Here is a 16517-nt window from a genome sequence, read left to right on the forward strand (position 1 = left end):
GCAGAAGACCTTATCTTTGCGAACATCATCATTATACTACGGAGATATTTAATTTAGATATACCGCTTATTGCCTCCAGTATTTCTGCTACTGCTTATTGCTGCCGCCATACTGTAGCAGAACGTGATATCGGCCGACGTTCCTTGGGGGAGTTTCTCATTTACGAGAATGTCAGGTAAATGAAGCGGTTTGTCTTCTAATCTAAGATCCCGACCACCTACTAACATACTATATGCACGTATATAAGGTAGCACCTCAGGTAGCACAGAAAATACTAGGTACATTGAGATCAATCTCTTCTCGGAACGTCATGTGACCTCCCAATAGCTAGTATCTACTGTTTTTACTACCTTGTCTGGCTCTATTGCCTTTTTATATACATATATAGTGATGGAGGCTTTTATAAATTTTATATTATACATTTATTTGTGCGTTTATTTATGTTTCTTCTTTTTTTCCCCTCCCATGAGTGCACCGCTTACCACATATACACACCAAGATTGGCAGTGAGTAAAAATACAAGGTACACTGACGAGGTATTATACTGTATGCTTCTCCACTTCCCCATTATACCTATAAGCGCACGTATGAAATTTGTTTTACATACTACCTATGTAGGAGGATACCGTATTCCCTCGAAAAATTGGCCAGTAGGTTTTGTCGCAATCTGATCGAAATTGCACCGTTATATAATCTGTAGGAATAGGAATAGTAGTAGCCAGCTACATATATCTTGCTACAGTGAAAATATAGAGGCCCATTGGCCAAATTTTCGAGGGAGCTTATTATATGGCACTCTACGGAGTATATTCGCATGTATCTCGGCACAGCCTTCCTACAGAGGCCCGATGATACCACAAATGCGCATGTACTTTTTCACGGCTTACTAAACGCCTGGTATTATTGGTAGTTAGCGGTAACAACTTGGTAGGTAATGATCTAAATAATATTCTACATCTATAATACTCGAGATTGCTGCAAAATCATATCCTTACATCGGCGAAACACATTGCACAGGAGAATCTTAGAGTGCTCTCTATTATCCCTCGTATCTAGGCTATATAGAAGCATTGAATACACGCTTTATGGCTACCCCGCCCGCCAGCCGTGACGAATTTGAAGTGGCTTTGGTCTGTTCACTGCCGCTTGAATATGATGCCGTCTCGCTACTCTTTGATCAATTCTGGGATGAAAACGGCAACCAATATGGCAGAGCCATTGGAGACCCAAACACTTACACCACCGGACGCTTTGGAAACTTTGATGTTGTCCTAGTCCTTTTACCAAATACGGGAAATATCAGTGCAGCCAGCGCCACCGCAAGCCTTCGATCGAGCTATCCAGAGTTAAGGCTTGTGATCTTGACGGGGATCTGTGCGGGTGTTCCTAGCTCTAATACTGGCGATGAGGTACTCCTTGGGGACGTGATCATCAGCAAGGCCGTGATACAATACGATTATGGCGGGCAGTATCCTGATGACTTTGCGGTAAAAGATACTACAGAGGACAGCTTGGGGAGGCCAGATAAGAATATCCGCAGTTTAGTTGCGGTCCTTGAGACAGCCCGAGAACGAGAGCGAGTTAAGAAACGGGCTGCTGTCTTCCTCGAACATATCCAAGATCTTCCTCCCGGAGGAATTCACCGCAAAGGGAATACCTACCAGTATCCCGGAGCCGCCAGTGACGTTTTATTTGAGGCATATTACCGCCATAAGCACCACACTTCGCCACAGTGCCTCTGTGCACAGTGTCACGAATATTCAGACCCTGTATGTGACGAATCTCGAGATCTGGTATGCGATGTGCTTGGATGCAATGAGAAACATGTTATACCGCGACAGCGTCTTGACATAAAACGCGAGCTAGAGCATCAAGAGCGCAATAAAGAGGCTCAAATGCCGTCGGTCTTCATCGGTCGTTTCGGCTCAAGTGAGAAAATTCTGAAGTCCGGCGAGCATTGTGATTGGATTGCCAAGCGTTATGGCGTCCTGGCCATTGAGATGGAAGGTGCCGGTATCTAGGATAAGCTTCCATGTATTATCATCAAGAGTATCTTCAACTACGCAGACAGTCACAAAAATAATCGCTGGCAGAATTTCGCGGCCGCAACGGCTGCATCTGTCGCCAAAAGTCTGGTGGAACGGTATACAAAAACAGATAAATCGGCCATGATACAGATTAAGCAGCAATTAGAACAGATGATGGAAAATAAAGCAAGCAATGAATGTCTTAAGGACCTACATCAGACAGATCCCCGCGACGATAAGACGCGCATACAGCGTATCAAAGGCAACTTACTCAAAGACTCATATCGCTGGGTCCTCAACCACGACGATTTCAAGCAATGGTATGACAATCCCCAATACAGGCTGCTTTGGATCAAAGGAGATCCTGGGAAAGGAAAGACGATGCTTTTATGCGGTATTATAGACGAGATAGAGAAGTCTACTACTGCACATTGCTTGTCTTACTTCTTCTGCCAGGCTACTGAGGCTCGATTAAGTAGTGCAACAGCAGTGCTGCGAGGTCTTATATATATGATAATCATCCAACGGCCGTTGCTCATCACACACGTACGAGAGAGGTATGATAGTTCGGGAAAGAAGCTTTTTGAAGATAACAATGCTTGGGAGGCACTATCTAAGATTCTTATGGCTATATTGAATGACTCAAGCTTGGACGATGCAATATTGATGATTGACGCCCTCGATGAATGCCCTGAAGGATTGCCACTTCTTCTTGAGTTTCTTTCTGAAGCGTCCAGTTCATCACGTGTCAAGTGGATTGTATCAAGCCGTAACTGGCCTATTATTGATGAAAATCTCGATACAGCTATGCAAGGAGTTAGGCTATGCCTTGAACTGAATGAGAGTTCGGTTTCTACCGCTGTTCAAGCCTATATCCAGCATAAAGTGAAAGAATTAACTGAGAAAAAAAGGCTATGATGGCACAACACAACACGCTGTTGAGCAGCATTTAATGTCAAACGCTCATGGCACATTCCTTTGGGTGGCTTTGGTATGCCAAGAACTTGGAGATCCGAAGATAAAAAAGCGACATACGCTTGACAAGCTGAAGACATCATACCCATCAGGGCTTGACGCTCTATACCAGCGAATAATGGAAAATATTCACGACTCACTTGATTCAGAAGCTTGCCGACAGATCTTGGCTATTATTTCAGTCGTATACCGCCCAATCACGTTAGCAGAGCTAAGCCGTCTTATAGACTCATATGATTATAAAAACGACGACCTAATAGATATTATTGGGTCTTGTGGTTCATTGTTAATTATCCGAGACGATATAATTTACTTCGTACATCAGCCAGCAAAAGATTTCTTGCTTGATAAAGCTTCAAGTCAGATCCTGGTCTCTGGTATCGAATACCAGCACTACATAATCTTCTCGAGATCGTTGAAAGTTTTAAGCAAGACAATAAAACGTGACGTATACAACTTACAATTTCCTGGATTCCCTATCGAGCAGGTCTCTGTGCCTACTCCTGATCCCCTGGCACCAATTACCTACTCTTGCATCTATTGGGCGGACCACTTCTGCGACACAAAAAGACCTCAGGATGAAAACGATATCACCAAATTCTTTGAACTTAAATTCTTATACTGGTTAGAAGCTCTTAGCTTGTTACCTCGTGTGTCAAAAGGAATAATTGCAATTCAAAAGCTAATGGTAAGCTGATATTCTTATTTAGTTACATATAAAATAGTGACTTAATTTACGAAAGGAGCGTGTTCAAACGCCACATCTTACCGAATTATTTGAAGATGCAAACCGATTAATCATCTTCCACAAGCGAGCGATAGAGTCTGCTCCATTGCAAGTTTATGAAGCAGCACTTGTGTTTAGTCCTTCGCAAAGTATGGTTAGAGAACTTTTTGTGGCAGAAGAGCCAAAATGGCTTCTCACAAAACCACTTATGGAGGCACGCTGGCTTGCTTCACTAAATATTCTTGAGGGTCATACTGATCTGGTCACTTCAATTGCCTTTTCTCATAACTCATCGCTTATAGCATCAAGCTCAGACGACAATACGATCCGGCTCTGGCGAACCAGTACAGGCGACTGTATGCTGGAACTTAAGGGCCATAGCGATCGTATTAGATCAGTTGCCTTTTCATATGACTCAACTTTGTTAGCGTCGTGCTCAAATGATGGCATAATCTGGCTCTGGAGCGTTAGTACTGGAGAGTGTATGTAAGAGCTTAAGGCCCATACTACTGGAGTGGAGTTAATGGCTTTCTCTTTTAACTCGGCTTTTATAGCATCAGCTCCAATGCATAATACTATCCGACTCTGGCATATTGATACAGGCAACTCTATACATGAGTTACAGGCTGGTTATGATCTTTCCACAATTAGCTTCTCTCATGACTCATCGCTATTAGCATCAGCCTCTGGTGAGGGGATTATTCGAATCTGGAGCGTTGACACGGGCGATTATATACGAGATTTAAAGATAGATACAAGTTTTGATTGGCCAGCCATCTTCTCATATGATTTGACGCTCCTAGCATCAGTCCAGGACAATTGCTCAATCGAACTCTGGCGCATTGATACAGGAGAATGTGTGCATGAGCTTGAATACTCTACAGACATTGTTCATTCAATAGCCTTTTCTCATGACTCGAATCTTATCGCATCAGCCTCACGAGATGGAATAATCCAGTTCTAGCGCCCTGATACAGGAGAGTACGTGCGAGAGCTAGAAATTAATGATGCTCCTGTTGAATTTGCCGCCTTCTCATATGATTTAAATCTTATTGCAGTACCATGGATGTGGAAAACAATCCGTCTCTGGCGCACGGATGCAGACAGCCAAATATAAGAACAAGAAACCTTTAAACTTGCCGTCACATCAATTGTTTTCTCACACGATGCAACACTTGTGGCATCGGCCGCATCTGGTTATATAGAAGAAGACCTTGGCTATAGTGGCTATTATGGGATCTCGCTCTGGTGCGCTAAAACAGGGAAATGTTTACGGGAGCTACAAGGCCATAGACATGGAATTAAGTCAATTGCTTTCTCGCACGACTCGTCACTCTTAGCATCAGCGTCTAAGAGTGGAACTATTCGAATCCGGTGCACTAATACAGGCGATTTTGTGCGGGAGATATGGGTCTCCTCCTCTGCAGTTAATGTGGTTGCCTTTTCACATGATTCCGTTTTTATAGCATCAGGCTCCAGTTATGGGACTGGGCTCTGGCGAACTCAACCCAACGACTCCAAGCAAGAACTGGGAAGTGACTCCAAAACAGGGGCGACATTATGGCACTTGCCTTCTCACATAATTCAGCACTCATAGCATCAGCTTCAGAGGATGGAACAGTTCGAATCTTATGTGTAGCTACAGGCGCCCATGTGCAGACGCTACGGGGCCATGAGTCTCCTGCTACATCGGTTGCTTTCTCGCAAGTCTCGGCGTTCGTAGCATCAGCTACAGAGGATGGTACTGTCCAACTCTGGCGCGTCGACACAGGTGACTTCGTGCAAAATGTCTTCTTCGATGCAATATCAACCAATTTATCAATTACAAGTGATAATTCGCAAGTTCTTACGAATTTTGGTTATATTGCTATTGATAGTACCGCTTCGTCTGATGTGGAGATTCCAGCTGTCTTTTCCGGTATTGGTGTAAGATATTACTACAGCTGGATTACGTGGAACAACAAAAATATACTCAAGCTGCCAAATGATTTTGGGGCATGTCATGCGGCTATATCAGGATCTACTGTTGCCATTGGCTGCAAATCAGGAAGGGTGATTATTATCCGTTTATCGACTGAAGAGTTATTAAAAATCTACGATGACGCTGATAACAACCGTCTAACCTAATGTTTTATAATGCTACCACTACCACTGCAAAGCCGATCACAACTATGCAGCTTATAAATCCGATTCAAAGGACAGCTCCCTCCATGGCTCATACTTAACAAAGATGCATTGAAGTTTCACTGTGGATGCACAGTATATAGCGTTACCAAGAGCTAATTCTGACACACCGCTTCGTTCCTTTTATGCCATGCGGAATTTGTATATAGTGTCAGAAGATCGCACATAGCGGATGGAAGGATATTCTCACCAGTACTGCCAACTTTGATCGAGTAATAGTATAGATTATTCGCATTATAATGCTTATGTATCTCCAAGTGACGCACAAATGCGGTCCATTCGCCAACTACAAATATATTGCAAATCGATCGTAGCCTATAAGCTTGATAGCAATACATATCAATTGATCTTAAAATTAGCGCGGTGACCACCAGGGTGCATCTTACCCAAGTCTGCCATGCCTTATAGACATAAACGCAATAAAGAGTTCGGCGACACCGGGAAATCTGCTATCTTTCATTCATAATTGACAATTTAAAGACTTTAATATTAGTATAGTGCTAGTAATTGAAGCAAATAGTTATTTTCTCTTAAAATGGTCCATTATCAGCGTGAAAGGTTTATTTGTATATCGTTTTTACACTAGGATAGCTTCATGATACTGAGGCATTCAACTTTTAGGATCCTACCTCTTAAGGAAAGTAAGGGCAACAGAGCAAGTTCTCAGCTGCAATTGTGTTCGAGGGCGAAAACAAAGAGGGGTGATACTTGGCTGCCAGTTGCTAATAATCTGATTCATTGAACAACGAATGACAAGAGCAATACAATGTCACTAACGTCGTGGAGCTAAGCCGATGCAAACTTGCTAGCTGAGTGCACAGGCAGGCATATAGCGTAAAATAGAGTTTAGCCAGGCAGCTGTTTCTCTCTTTTGACAGGTCTCCATGATGCATGGCGCTCAAACGAAAAGCTCAACAACCTATGAAATCTCTTTCTCGAAAGAATCAACCATCTAGTGCGTGGTGGGAGAAATAGCGTTGACACTAACCAGGCTGAAACCAGGGGAAGCATCGTGGCTTCTCATCTTTCATTCCACACCCTCTTCTTCCTCAAGCTGAGCACTCGAATAGAAAAAAAAAATAGAGAACAAGCTAAAGAGACATGATCGGTAGCGCTCCATTAGTCGTGAATCTGGCATCTTGTGATCAAGCCATGACAGGGGTTTCGCGGGGTCTAGTCAGGCACAGGAGTGTATACCTAGTAGTCTGTCATTGTATGTCGAGAAAAGACGTATAAATATCCTGCAGTAGGCACTCAGGAGTTCCAAGTCAAGTTTTCTCATTAAAATCAAGACCAAAACAAAGTATTCGGACCAATTCTGACAACCAAAAACATCAGCCCAAGAAAGAAAGAAAGAACAAAACACAACAATGGTTTCTCCCGTCATCTATAACCGCGGCGGTCCCGTCCAGACAGCCCATCCCGGCCCATTCACTTGTACGCAGTCCATCTGCTCCGACATCACATGCTCAGACAACAGCCTTGAGTTCCAATGCCTCTCGCAAGTTATGCAAGGATATGACATCTCCTTTCTCGGCTTGACCATGGAATGTGACGGAGATACGAATGGATATCCGTATTTGGCCTGCACTTGCATCGAGGATTTCGTCAACTGCGATGATAACGGTGCTATAAATGGTGAAGGGAGTCCCATTGTCGATGGTGCAAGTGGCTATGCTGCGGCCACTACTGTGGTTGGGAAGCGAGGTGGGACTGCGCCTACACAGACAGGTGCGGCCAACAAACACTTTGGCGATGGGCTTGGATGGCATCTAAGACTTGGACTTGTCGTCTTTGTCTCGGCTGCGCTGGTCCTCTGAGGCTTTCTAGTCAGTCTCACAGAAAACTCTGCTCGCTGTAAGTCTTTAAAATTCGACATGTTATATATTCTAACAGATCTCTAGATGCATACGTTGGGTGTATTTATCTCCTGGAGATAAGCATACGGAATCTCTTGTCTCTTGTGTATTTATCTACGTTTTTTTGTGTCTCAACAATATTTTAACTATGCTTGACTTCATGTTCCTATTAAATTTCAACAAATGGAAATAATACCACGCAAATTTATTGTATATGCCATCAAAGCATACCCCCTCAGATATAACTTGCTCGGATTTTTAGCTTCTACAGACGTGCCGGTCTATTTCACGCTGTAAACCTACATCATAAAGGCAGCGCTTCCTAATTGTTACCCACAAGACTGCTCGTCTGCCTCTTGTTAGTCTAATTCCAGGAGACTAGATAAAATCCTGTATGTTCTCTTAGAGATGGCCGTATGTACCTGAAATGGTTACCGGCTTAACTACGAAGTAGTGGCAGTAGACGGGAAGAATCTGGAACCCACACCACATTGGACGTCGAATCTTTACCCCTCCCCTTCTTCACCCTCTTTGCATACGTATGCTGATGAATCTAGCCCACATCTGCTATCACCAGTTTGTCTGGCTCTCAATGCCAAAGTCCTGTGAATAAACTGCACTTCTGCCTCAACTTTGAGAATACTTGGATCGAATCTGAACCCTCCAAGTGCCCAGCTATTTATTTTAATGTAATGAGAAGCAAACATCTTACCATCTTACTAATGCTCTCCCCGCATAGCTTTGGATTGTGACGTTCCTGGCGTCTTTCACTCCCCCTGGTGGCGTATGGTGGGGCGTGCGGCTCTCGCACTCCCTCAAAATCCACCCACACAGCTTTGTCTACTTTTTAGCCATTTGCATGTGATCTTCTTAATTAGTCTCACAGTAAGCCAGAAATCGTTTCCACTGTCTCCCAGTCACCTTTCTCCGCGCTGTTTGCTTTTTCCGTGGTTTCATTCGGCTCATCGCTCTTGATAGTTCCCGTGTTTCAATCGGTATATTCCGTTCCCACAGAAACCAGGCAGAGTGAGCCGTATAGATCCCCTCTACTGAGATTCTCCAATCATACCTAACACTGAGATCTCTCCTTGCTTCTGACAGAAGCTTAACGTAAAGATGGGAGAAAGGGCTGTTCTTGACATACTGTGGGTGTATTTTTTAGACGTACTAATTGTTTAGCTCACTTTTTAGTAGCACCTCAAGCCTCTTTCCGTTAAAAGAACGAGACCGAGAACATGAGAACACTACTCACCCTTTGTCGATAACAGCGAGGCAAGCCGTAGCATGCTTTAAAGTTTTTACGATGATGACCTGGACGGTAGAAACTAATTGAGAGAGAATACCAAAGGGGGTCTTAGTCAGGGGTTGTCACATGGCCTGCGCTGATTCTGTGGCCCGTAATGATGTTCCTCGAACTGTGATGTCACATCTCATACCGCGTCCTAGCTTTCACGTTCGGCACTGTGGCTCTAGCCCGGCAGTTGGGTGCTCCAGGTCCCCGCGATCGACCAGCGAATCCTAAGATGGCTTCGCTCCAGCGTTAGCTTAATACACCTTCCACCTCAATACCAGGAGCCAAAAAATTGCTTTCACTGCCATACCAAATTGAGAGCTAGGCTGAGTGTCAGGAAACACGGCTAGTCCAGAAGAGCGAAGACGCTACAATGGTTGAATCCCCTCGGTCTCCTCTCTTTGGCCATCTCATTGGTTCTCATTCTCTACCCACAGAGCTGGTAGTGCTGCCGCTTCTCTTCTGGTGATTTGTTCAGATGACAATGTTCTAAGCGTGGTTGGTTACTGGAGGACTTGGTGGAGTTGTGAGGCACAATACGACGATGAATACTACAGATTTCTCTATGCTTACTATACCGCAATATATGTGCCCAGAGGTAGTGGCATGCCAGCTGTCCAAGTTCTTTATCAGGGTTCACCATCCGCTATTTGTAAGGGCTTGAAGCCAATTCAACCTTTTGATACCCAGCGTGGTCCTTTCAAGCAACCTGCCAGCTATAGTTGAGGTACTGTTCAACCGCTGGCTCCAGGACCAGCTCTTCACTGACACGGCGGCGTGCAAGCTTCCCGGCCAATTGGCTCCAATTTCTTTCTGTTCATCAAATTCGTCTAATTGATCTTCGCTCGCTGTTCTCACCAGATTTGTGATTCCAAGCCAATTCCACGTCTAGGAATACAGACATATATAGGCACACAATACTAGAATCCAGCCCATGATTTCAACGAGCACATCTCATTCCAAATCATGATGCTCAACTGCTTCGCTGATTCTGGCTTCGTCAAAGAGTTTAAGAAGTTTAGAGGCTGCACGATCAGCAGTAACGCTGCCGAAATCTAATTGCCAAAGAGACAAGGCCCGCCACCCTGGTGGTGGCTGACTCTCTTTGGGTCGGCCGCTCTGCGCTGTAAAGCGATCTATCAGCTCGATTTCCTCGGGTCTCATTCGACCACGAACTGCTTCAAATACCATCTGGCCTAAGTAATGAGAAGAGCATTGATCTCGGATACCCATAGTAACAAGTAAAATAGTCGACTGTAGGGTTTGTAGCATAGTCCCCTGCATACTTGCTTGAACAGCATCATGGGCCATGAAAGCAAGCATGCTAAGATATTGAAGCATGAAGACATCCAATGCTTCAAAGCCATGGCAGAGGTAGTATAAGCGAATTATTGTCTCAAAGGAACGTTTCGAACTGGAGAGAAGCTCTCGAGGCTTTTATCCAATGGTCTGAGGGAAGAGAGTCAAGTATTGTGGATGGACTGTCTAATTCCGTAGCCATTGGTCCTTCCAGAAGATTGATCAAATAGTTTTGATACTGCATGCTACATATCACTTAGTAACGAAAATTCTCACAGATGTAAGCTGGATTAATACTTACTGAAGCTGGAGCTGGTATGGAGTAACGATTCGATCTGGCTTCAGGGACCGTGGCAGATCCCTGTACCAGTGTACCAGTTTGGCACATAATGCTAGCGCTTGGTCAGCTGAAAACTCTGCGTGATTAATTTTGTTCTCGTTAATCTGAAATGCCATATCCTACGCTATACACCATAGATCTATTTTTGCCTTGATGAATTGGCCGAGGTGAGTGCTGAAAATAGTTGGAGCAGAAGGAAACTTGGACCTAACCTCTCCATACCACTCGGGATGCTCAAGGGGGTCTGGCAGAGACGACTCAGGCGCAGTCTGTAACAAAGGTGGGGTTTGGTTCATATATACAGCGAGGCTATAGATATATTAGAGATTTGAAATATTATATGAGAATTCAGATATACCCTTGCCAAGCGTACAAGGCCCAAGCAGTAAACTCTCGGGCATTTCGCTCCTTTGCGCTCTCGGCAGCAGATGACTTGAACAATTTGAGGCCATTAGCCATCTCTACTGCCTGTTCAAGGAAGCGATAACCAAGCGCATCTGTTCCATTCATATTGTAGGCAATTTGGAGAAAAAGGGTAGCCTGGATTGTCATAAGATTCGGTGTTCTTGCTTCCAGCTCCCATAAGCGACGAGTTTCGGCAAGAAATTGATAAGCTATATTATGAGGGTTCCAAAACTCTGCACGCTTCGGATTAGAACGGTCGGAATGCTACGAATTATTTAGCGAATCACCGACTGGAATTAGAGACAAGACAACTAACGCAAGCCAGGGCCAATATAGCATTAACCAACAAGGGAGAACAGAAGCCATGTCTTTTGGCAATCATATCTTCAAGGAAGTATTCCTTATGAAAGAATGGGGCCGCGTGGTATTCGAAAAGGAAGTAGATGCTAAACAATTTTCGCATCAACCTATCATCAGAGCAAACAGAAGTCCAAGCAGAAGGCTTGATTAACTCTAGTTTTGTATCCACAATTTCAGCTGCATGGAAAGGCTTAAGGTAAGCGCCTTGAGGTTCATCTGCGCCTGGGGCTGAAGGAAGCGCCGGTGCTTGCGAAGCCAGATGTTCCGGGTACTTGAAAGTACATTCATATAGCAATGAATTGAGATATGGATTCTGCGCATGCAGCAAGAAAGCTGGCATCTCATCTACAAACGGGAATCGGTAGCGATAACGAGTCTCGGGCACTACCCTCAGCTGCAGAAGAAGACTTCCATCCTGAATAAGCCGCAGAATAGACCCTGCATCAGCGCCTGCTCTTATGCGCTTGTAGATTTCGGCGCCTTCTTGCGGAGAGCACGTCTGAAGCAGCTCATAGAGCTCCTCGTGTCTTGTTTTTTGTTGAACTAACTCGTCGTACTTTCGCTTGAGAGCGTGAGAGTGCGTCTCGCCCGTGTTGGCCGTTTCATACTTGCACTCGGTGCTTAAAGAGACGCAACTAGAACACTTTGGTCGCTCTGCATTGCACTATGGATGCATCACATCGTTAGCAATACGATGAAAGCTTGCATGGAATGGTCCAGTACGGTGTCCCTGACCTTTGATTTCCACCTGCGACAGGCATTACAAGCCGCCCTGCTTATATTTCTCTTCTTAGGATTTGAGTCACTTTCCGATGAAGCCTGAAGTGAGGCCTGGGTGTGTTCGGACGTAGCTGGAAGCAGTGGACGTAGCGGATGCCGGCCGTATCCGGATTTTGATGCCTCACCTGCCATGAGAGCTCAGTTGATTGAATGGGGAATTCATCTCCCGATTCTAGAAAGCAGATACGGCCCAGTTGTAGGATGCACAAAAATTCATGGATGCGGAAGATAATGAGCGATGGTGACGACACCCCTCATAACTAAGCGACATGGCTGCAGCATTTCATTGACACGGATTGGCCTCTTTGATGCACGGGAACTTGCAGGCCATCTCGGGCACTATTCATGCATCAATTAGGCAGCATCTCTTTACGTGGCACACACATATAAAAACCGTTCAAACCTACCGTATGGTTAACCACTGGTAATGAATGCTGTTTGAATCGAGAGAAATAACTTGCTGCCTACATGGAGAAAGGGTTCCGGAAGCGTTCATGGAAGTTTTACCTGTGGCCAATCAAAAGGCAGATAGATGCTAGTGCGGGGTAGTCGAACTTGTAAAGGGAAAGCAAAATAATGGAACGTAAAAACCAGTTCCTAACGCCGCGTTCTGTCAATTTGTCCAGCCACAGTTATACTAAATTTTGTAGTATATAAATAGTACAATAAAAAGAGCCACTTCTCTATATTATTGTAATATCACAAAACTCCGGTAGTAGTAATAGTAATAGTACGAGGGCCGCAGCGGTGGTTTAAATACACTTCCCTAATAAGTAGCACCCTCGCCTTGGAGCTTTCTCTAGCTGGTGTCGAGGTGTATATGTAAGTTAAGATAAACTTGTCGGTCCTCGCAGTAGCTGAGCATGGCAGCTAGTTTAGGCGTATCCTTTACTTGGGCAGTGTAAGACAAAGATGTCACTTTCTCTCTCACATTTCCGCAGGCCAACGCAGACCCAAACACATGTATTGCCGATTACCTGACACTTTACAAACCAATTCAAAAATTCTAGAGCCATATCAACTATATTCTCAAAGATGAATTCTCTAAACGGGCTGTATTATTCTTTCTTTCTTTTTATTCAGCGCGATGTAGCCATCGGAATACTGAATGGTCTTGCCAGTCTGATCCTGGGAAAAAATACATGTCTCTATAGCCGAATGCTCCTATCTGCACTTACACGTTATCCTGGGGAACATTCAATGGTATCAGAACTTGGTATTAGTATTATACAAATCTTTACACAACTGAGTAAACCCGTGTCGGTACCAATTCACTCTTCCGTCTGTAAAATATGCAGCATCTCGCTCTTTTTCTACAGGGTTACACGCCGTAATAGGGTAACCACTTGGATACATTGACAAAATTTATGATCTTATTTGTCTCTGCTAGTAATGAATCTTCTTCTCAATTGCCGCTTTGACTGCCAATAGTAAGACGAAGTTCCAATTACCGCTCTGGCTGCCATCAGCAAGAAAGACAAGACTGCCTTGGCAAGACATGACGTAGCTAAGAGCATAGAATGCCAGCGGCCTTTTATTAAGATATCGGCAATTGCCTTTTTAACGTACGATATCCCAAGAGTCGGTATTTGGTAATTTTTCTGCCAGAGCGTTGTTCATGGCACAAATTGAGACATGGTTCCTACACGGTGCGAGTCCCGTGTAGGAAGAAGAAGTCTATACGGCGTGTAAAGACATTGCATACATGGTCAAACAGCACCACAGAATCACCATAGAGACTCGCCAAGCCTGCTGCGTAAACAATTTTGTCATTGTGAATGGTGTTTAGCTCATCAATGATCAATAGCCAGCATGGGTTGCTCGGAGATGCATTTGCCATGTCACAAACAAACAAAAAAAAGGCACCGTAAGAGAGCATCAATAGCCGACTGCCATGGTAATCGGCAATGTTGGGGATGACAAAACTAATAGTTTACGCCATCATAAAGCCCGTATTTCGTTAATGACTTCTTGGCCCTCAAAAGTGGTTTCATACGACGCGCCCTGGTCCCGGATTCCTTCTTCCCCGCGACTCATGTCTCATGCTTATTTCCTAGGGCAAACGATCAAAAATGGCGGAGGTGGCGACCTCGCCCCCCGGAATGCCCACCGAGCTATGCCAGCTTAGACCTGGAGGCGTCTCCATACCGGCTATTGAGACTCAGCTCATGTTAGCTCGGCGGCAAATGAAAAAAAATTGGAAAAAGGGCCAGTAGAACAGGTCAATGGAAAGTGTCGGCTTTTGCCTTTCCCCAGACTTGCAAAAAACTAGCACAACGGTTGAGCTATTGGCGCAAGGTGACTCGAACTCCTGCGCCATGTGGGACCGGCTCACCACCATCGTCCAACTTTCTTGTTTAAAAAACATCTCCACGTTGTATAAAAAGGATCCATCACCTCCGCACATTTGATCCGATCTGAATCTGGGGAATGTCAAGGTCAAGTTCATCACACGTGTCGTGTTTTGATCTTATCTCCATCTCCATCCTTGCTTCATTGCCATTCTTATAAACAGCGGCAACAGCCTTTCACACCACAATGGCTGTCGCAGACTCTAAGCCGAACTCCACCCACGAGGAACATAAAGGAGGTAGCATGGACATCGACGGCGGCAAAAACGAGGTCAAGCATGGCGATCGGGCTTTGGCTCTCATTGGCGACGAGCAAGTCGAGCTCACCGAAGAAGACAGTCGCCGCATCTGTCGCAAGACGGATCGAGTCATCCTCGCCATCTTAGTCTGGGTCTACTTTTTGCAGATTCTCGATAAATCCGTCCTCGGCTATGGCGCCACGTATGGATTGAAGACCGACACAAACTTGACCGGCAATGAGTACTCACTTGTTGGCTCTATTGCTCCCATTGCACAGCTGGCCTGGCAGCCCTTTTCCTCCTACCTCATTGTCAAGGTCCCGCATCGTATTCTGATGCCTTCCCTTATTCTTGGTTGGGGCATTGCACAAGCCTCAATGGCCGCTTGCCACAACTTTAAAAGCTTAATGGCCGCTCGCTTCTTCCTTGGTCTTTTCGAGGCAGGTTGCTTGCCACTATTCAGTCTCATCACAAGCCAGTGGTACAGACGAGCTGAGCAGCCGATTCGAGTTGCGGCGTGGTATGGCACCAACGGAGCTGCTACCATTGTCGCGGCTGCTCTATCCTATGGCCTGGGACATATTCAATCAGATGCTCTTAGAGAGTGGCAAATGTATGTACCTCAATCCCTCCTTCATATCCCTCTATATCCAAGTCATGATAGCATCAAGCTAACATGGGCTCCTTGCAGCATCTTCCTCTTTGTCGGTCTCGTCACCATCGTCTCTTCCCCCTTCATCTACTGGAAGCTCGAGAACGACATTCCCTCCGCTCGATTCTTAACAGAACAAGAAAAGGCACAAGCCATTGAAAGACTTCGTGCCAACCAAACCGGTACTGGAAGCCGAGAGTTTAAGTGGCGACAACTCCTCGAGGCCGCCATGGAGCCCAAGACATACCTGTGGATCGCCATGGCTATGCTGCTCAACGTCGGCGCCAGCGTGACCAACACTTTCGGTCCTCTCATCTTAAACGGCCTCGTTTCAGACAAGTACATGACCAGTCTGCTAAACATGCCCTTCGGCGCTTTACAGATCATTGTCATCTTACTGGCCAGTTACCTCGCTCAAAAGGCACGTGTCAAGGGTGCCATCCTCATGTTCTTCATGATCCCTGTCGTTGCCGGTCTCGCCGTCCTCTACTCTGTGCCTCGTGATAACTCCGCCAAGGCAGCTCTCCTCGTGGGCTACTACCTCCTTGCCTTCCTTTTCGGCGGCAACCCCCTCATCGTCACCTGGATCGTCGGCAACACCGCCGGCACCACCAAGAAATCCGCCATCATGAGCGTTTACAATGCCGCCAGTGCCGCCGGCAACATCGTTGGGCCTTTACTCTTCAACGCCAATGACGCACCAGCCTACAAGCCCGGCCTCCGCGCCTGCTTGGCCATCTTTGTAGCGCTCGTGGCCGTTGTCGCCATCCAGTGGGCCAACCTCATTGTCCTGAACAAGCTTCAGTCAAAGAAGCGTGTGCGCAATGGAAAGAAGGCAGTTGTTGTCGACCACTCCATGGATACGACATATCGTGCCATGGATGATCAAAACGCGGATGAGGAGATTGTTATTGCAGAAGAAAATGCAGCTGGCACTGCAGCGCATGCGGGAGAGACAAGACTTGGAGAGCAAGCGTTTTTGGATCTCACGGATCGTGAGAATGACGAGTTTGTATATATTTATTAAG

General features: G+C 45.4%; 4 protein-coding genes across 4 annotated transcripts; 3 read left to right on the forward strand and 1 right to left on the reverse strand.

Moving 5' to 3' along the window:
- Positions 1–1085: 1085 nt before the first annotated feature.
- GGI43DRAFT_426073 (uncharacterized protein) lies at positions 1086–5856 on the forward strand (the record flags this gene model as incomplete). The annotated part of the gene is made up of 12 exons (XM_083208588.1): positions 1086–1985; positions 2022–2912; positions 2971–3690; positions 3746–3866; positions 3906–4211; positions 4284–4347; positions 4381–4444; positions 4478–4618; positions 4694–4811; positions 4848–4925; positions 4992–5207; positions 5327–5856. 12 exons carry the CDS (start codon positions 1086–1088, stop codon positions 5854–5856), a joined length of 4149 nt encoding a protein of 1382 aa, XP_083055751.1.
- Positions 5857–7099: 1243 nt separating this feature from the next.
- Positions 7100–7733, forward strand: GGI43DRAFT_431510 (uncharacterized protein; the record flags this gene model as incomplete). Its single annotated transcript, XM_083209417.1, has 1 exon — positions 7100–7733. Exon 1 carries the CDS (start codon positions 7284–7286, stop codon positions 7731–7733), a length of 450 nt encoding a protein of 149 aa, XP_083055752.1. The 5' UTR covers positions 7100–7283.
- A 2284-nt stretch (positions 7734–10017) lies between these two features.
- On the reverse strand, positions 10018–12379 carry GGI43DRAFT_426074 (Zn(II)2Cys6 transcription factor; the record flags this gene model as incomplete). Its single annotated transcript, XM_083208589.1, has 7 exons — positions 10018–10490; positions 10546–10607; positions 10664–10821; positions 10915–11011; positions 11061–11371; positions 11424–12131; positions 12203–12379. The coding sequence occupies 7 exons, from the start codon at positions 12377–12379 to the stop codon at positions 10018–10020; spliced, it is 1986 nt and encodes a 661-aa protein (XP_083055753.1).
- Positions 12380–14842: 2463 nt separating this feature from the next.
- Positions 14843–16516, forward strand: GGI43DRAFT_426075 (MFS general substrate transporter; the record flags this gene model as incomplete). Its single annotated transcript, XM_083208590.1, has 2 exons — positions 14843–15450; positions 15529–16516. 2 exons carry the CDS (start codon positions 14843–14845, stop codon positions 16514–16516), a joined length of 1596 nt encoding a protein of 531 aa, XP_083055754.1.
- Position 16517: the final 1 nt, after the last annotated feature.

The sequence above is a fragment of the Trichoderma evansii genome (genome assembly GCF_050947405.1).
Source record: "Trichoderma evansii strain SZMC 28006 chromosome Unknown GGI43scaffold_31, whole genome shotgun sequence".
Classification (NCBI taxonomy): Eukaryota; Fungi; Ascomycota; class Sordariomycetes; order Hypocreales; family Hypocreaceae; genus Trichoderma; species Trichoderma evansii.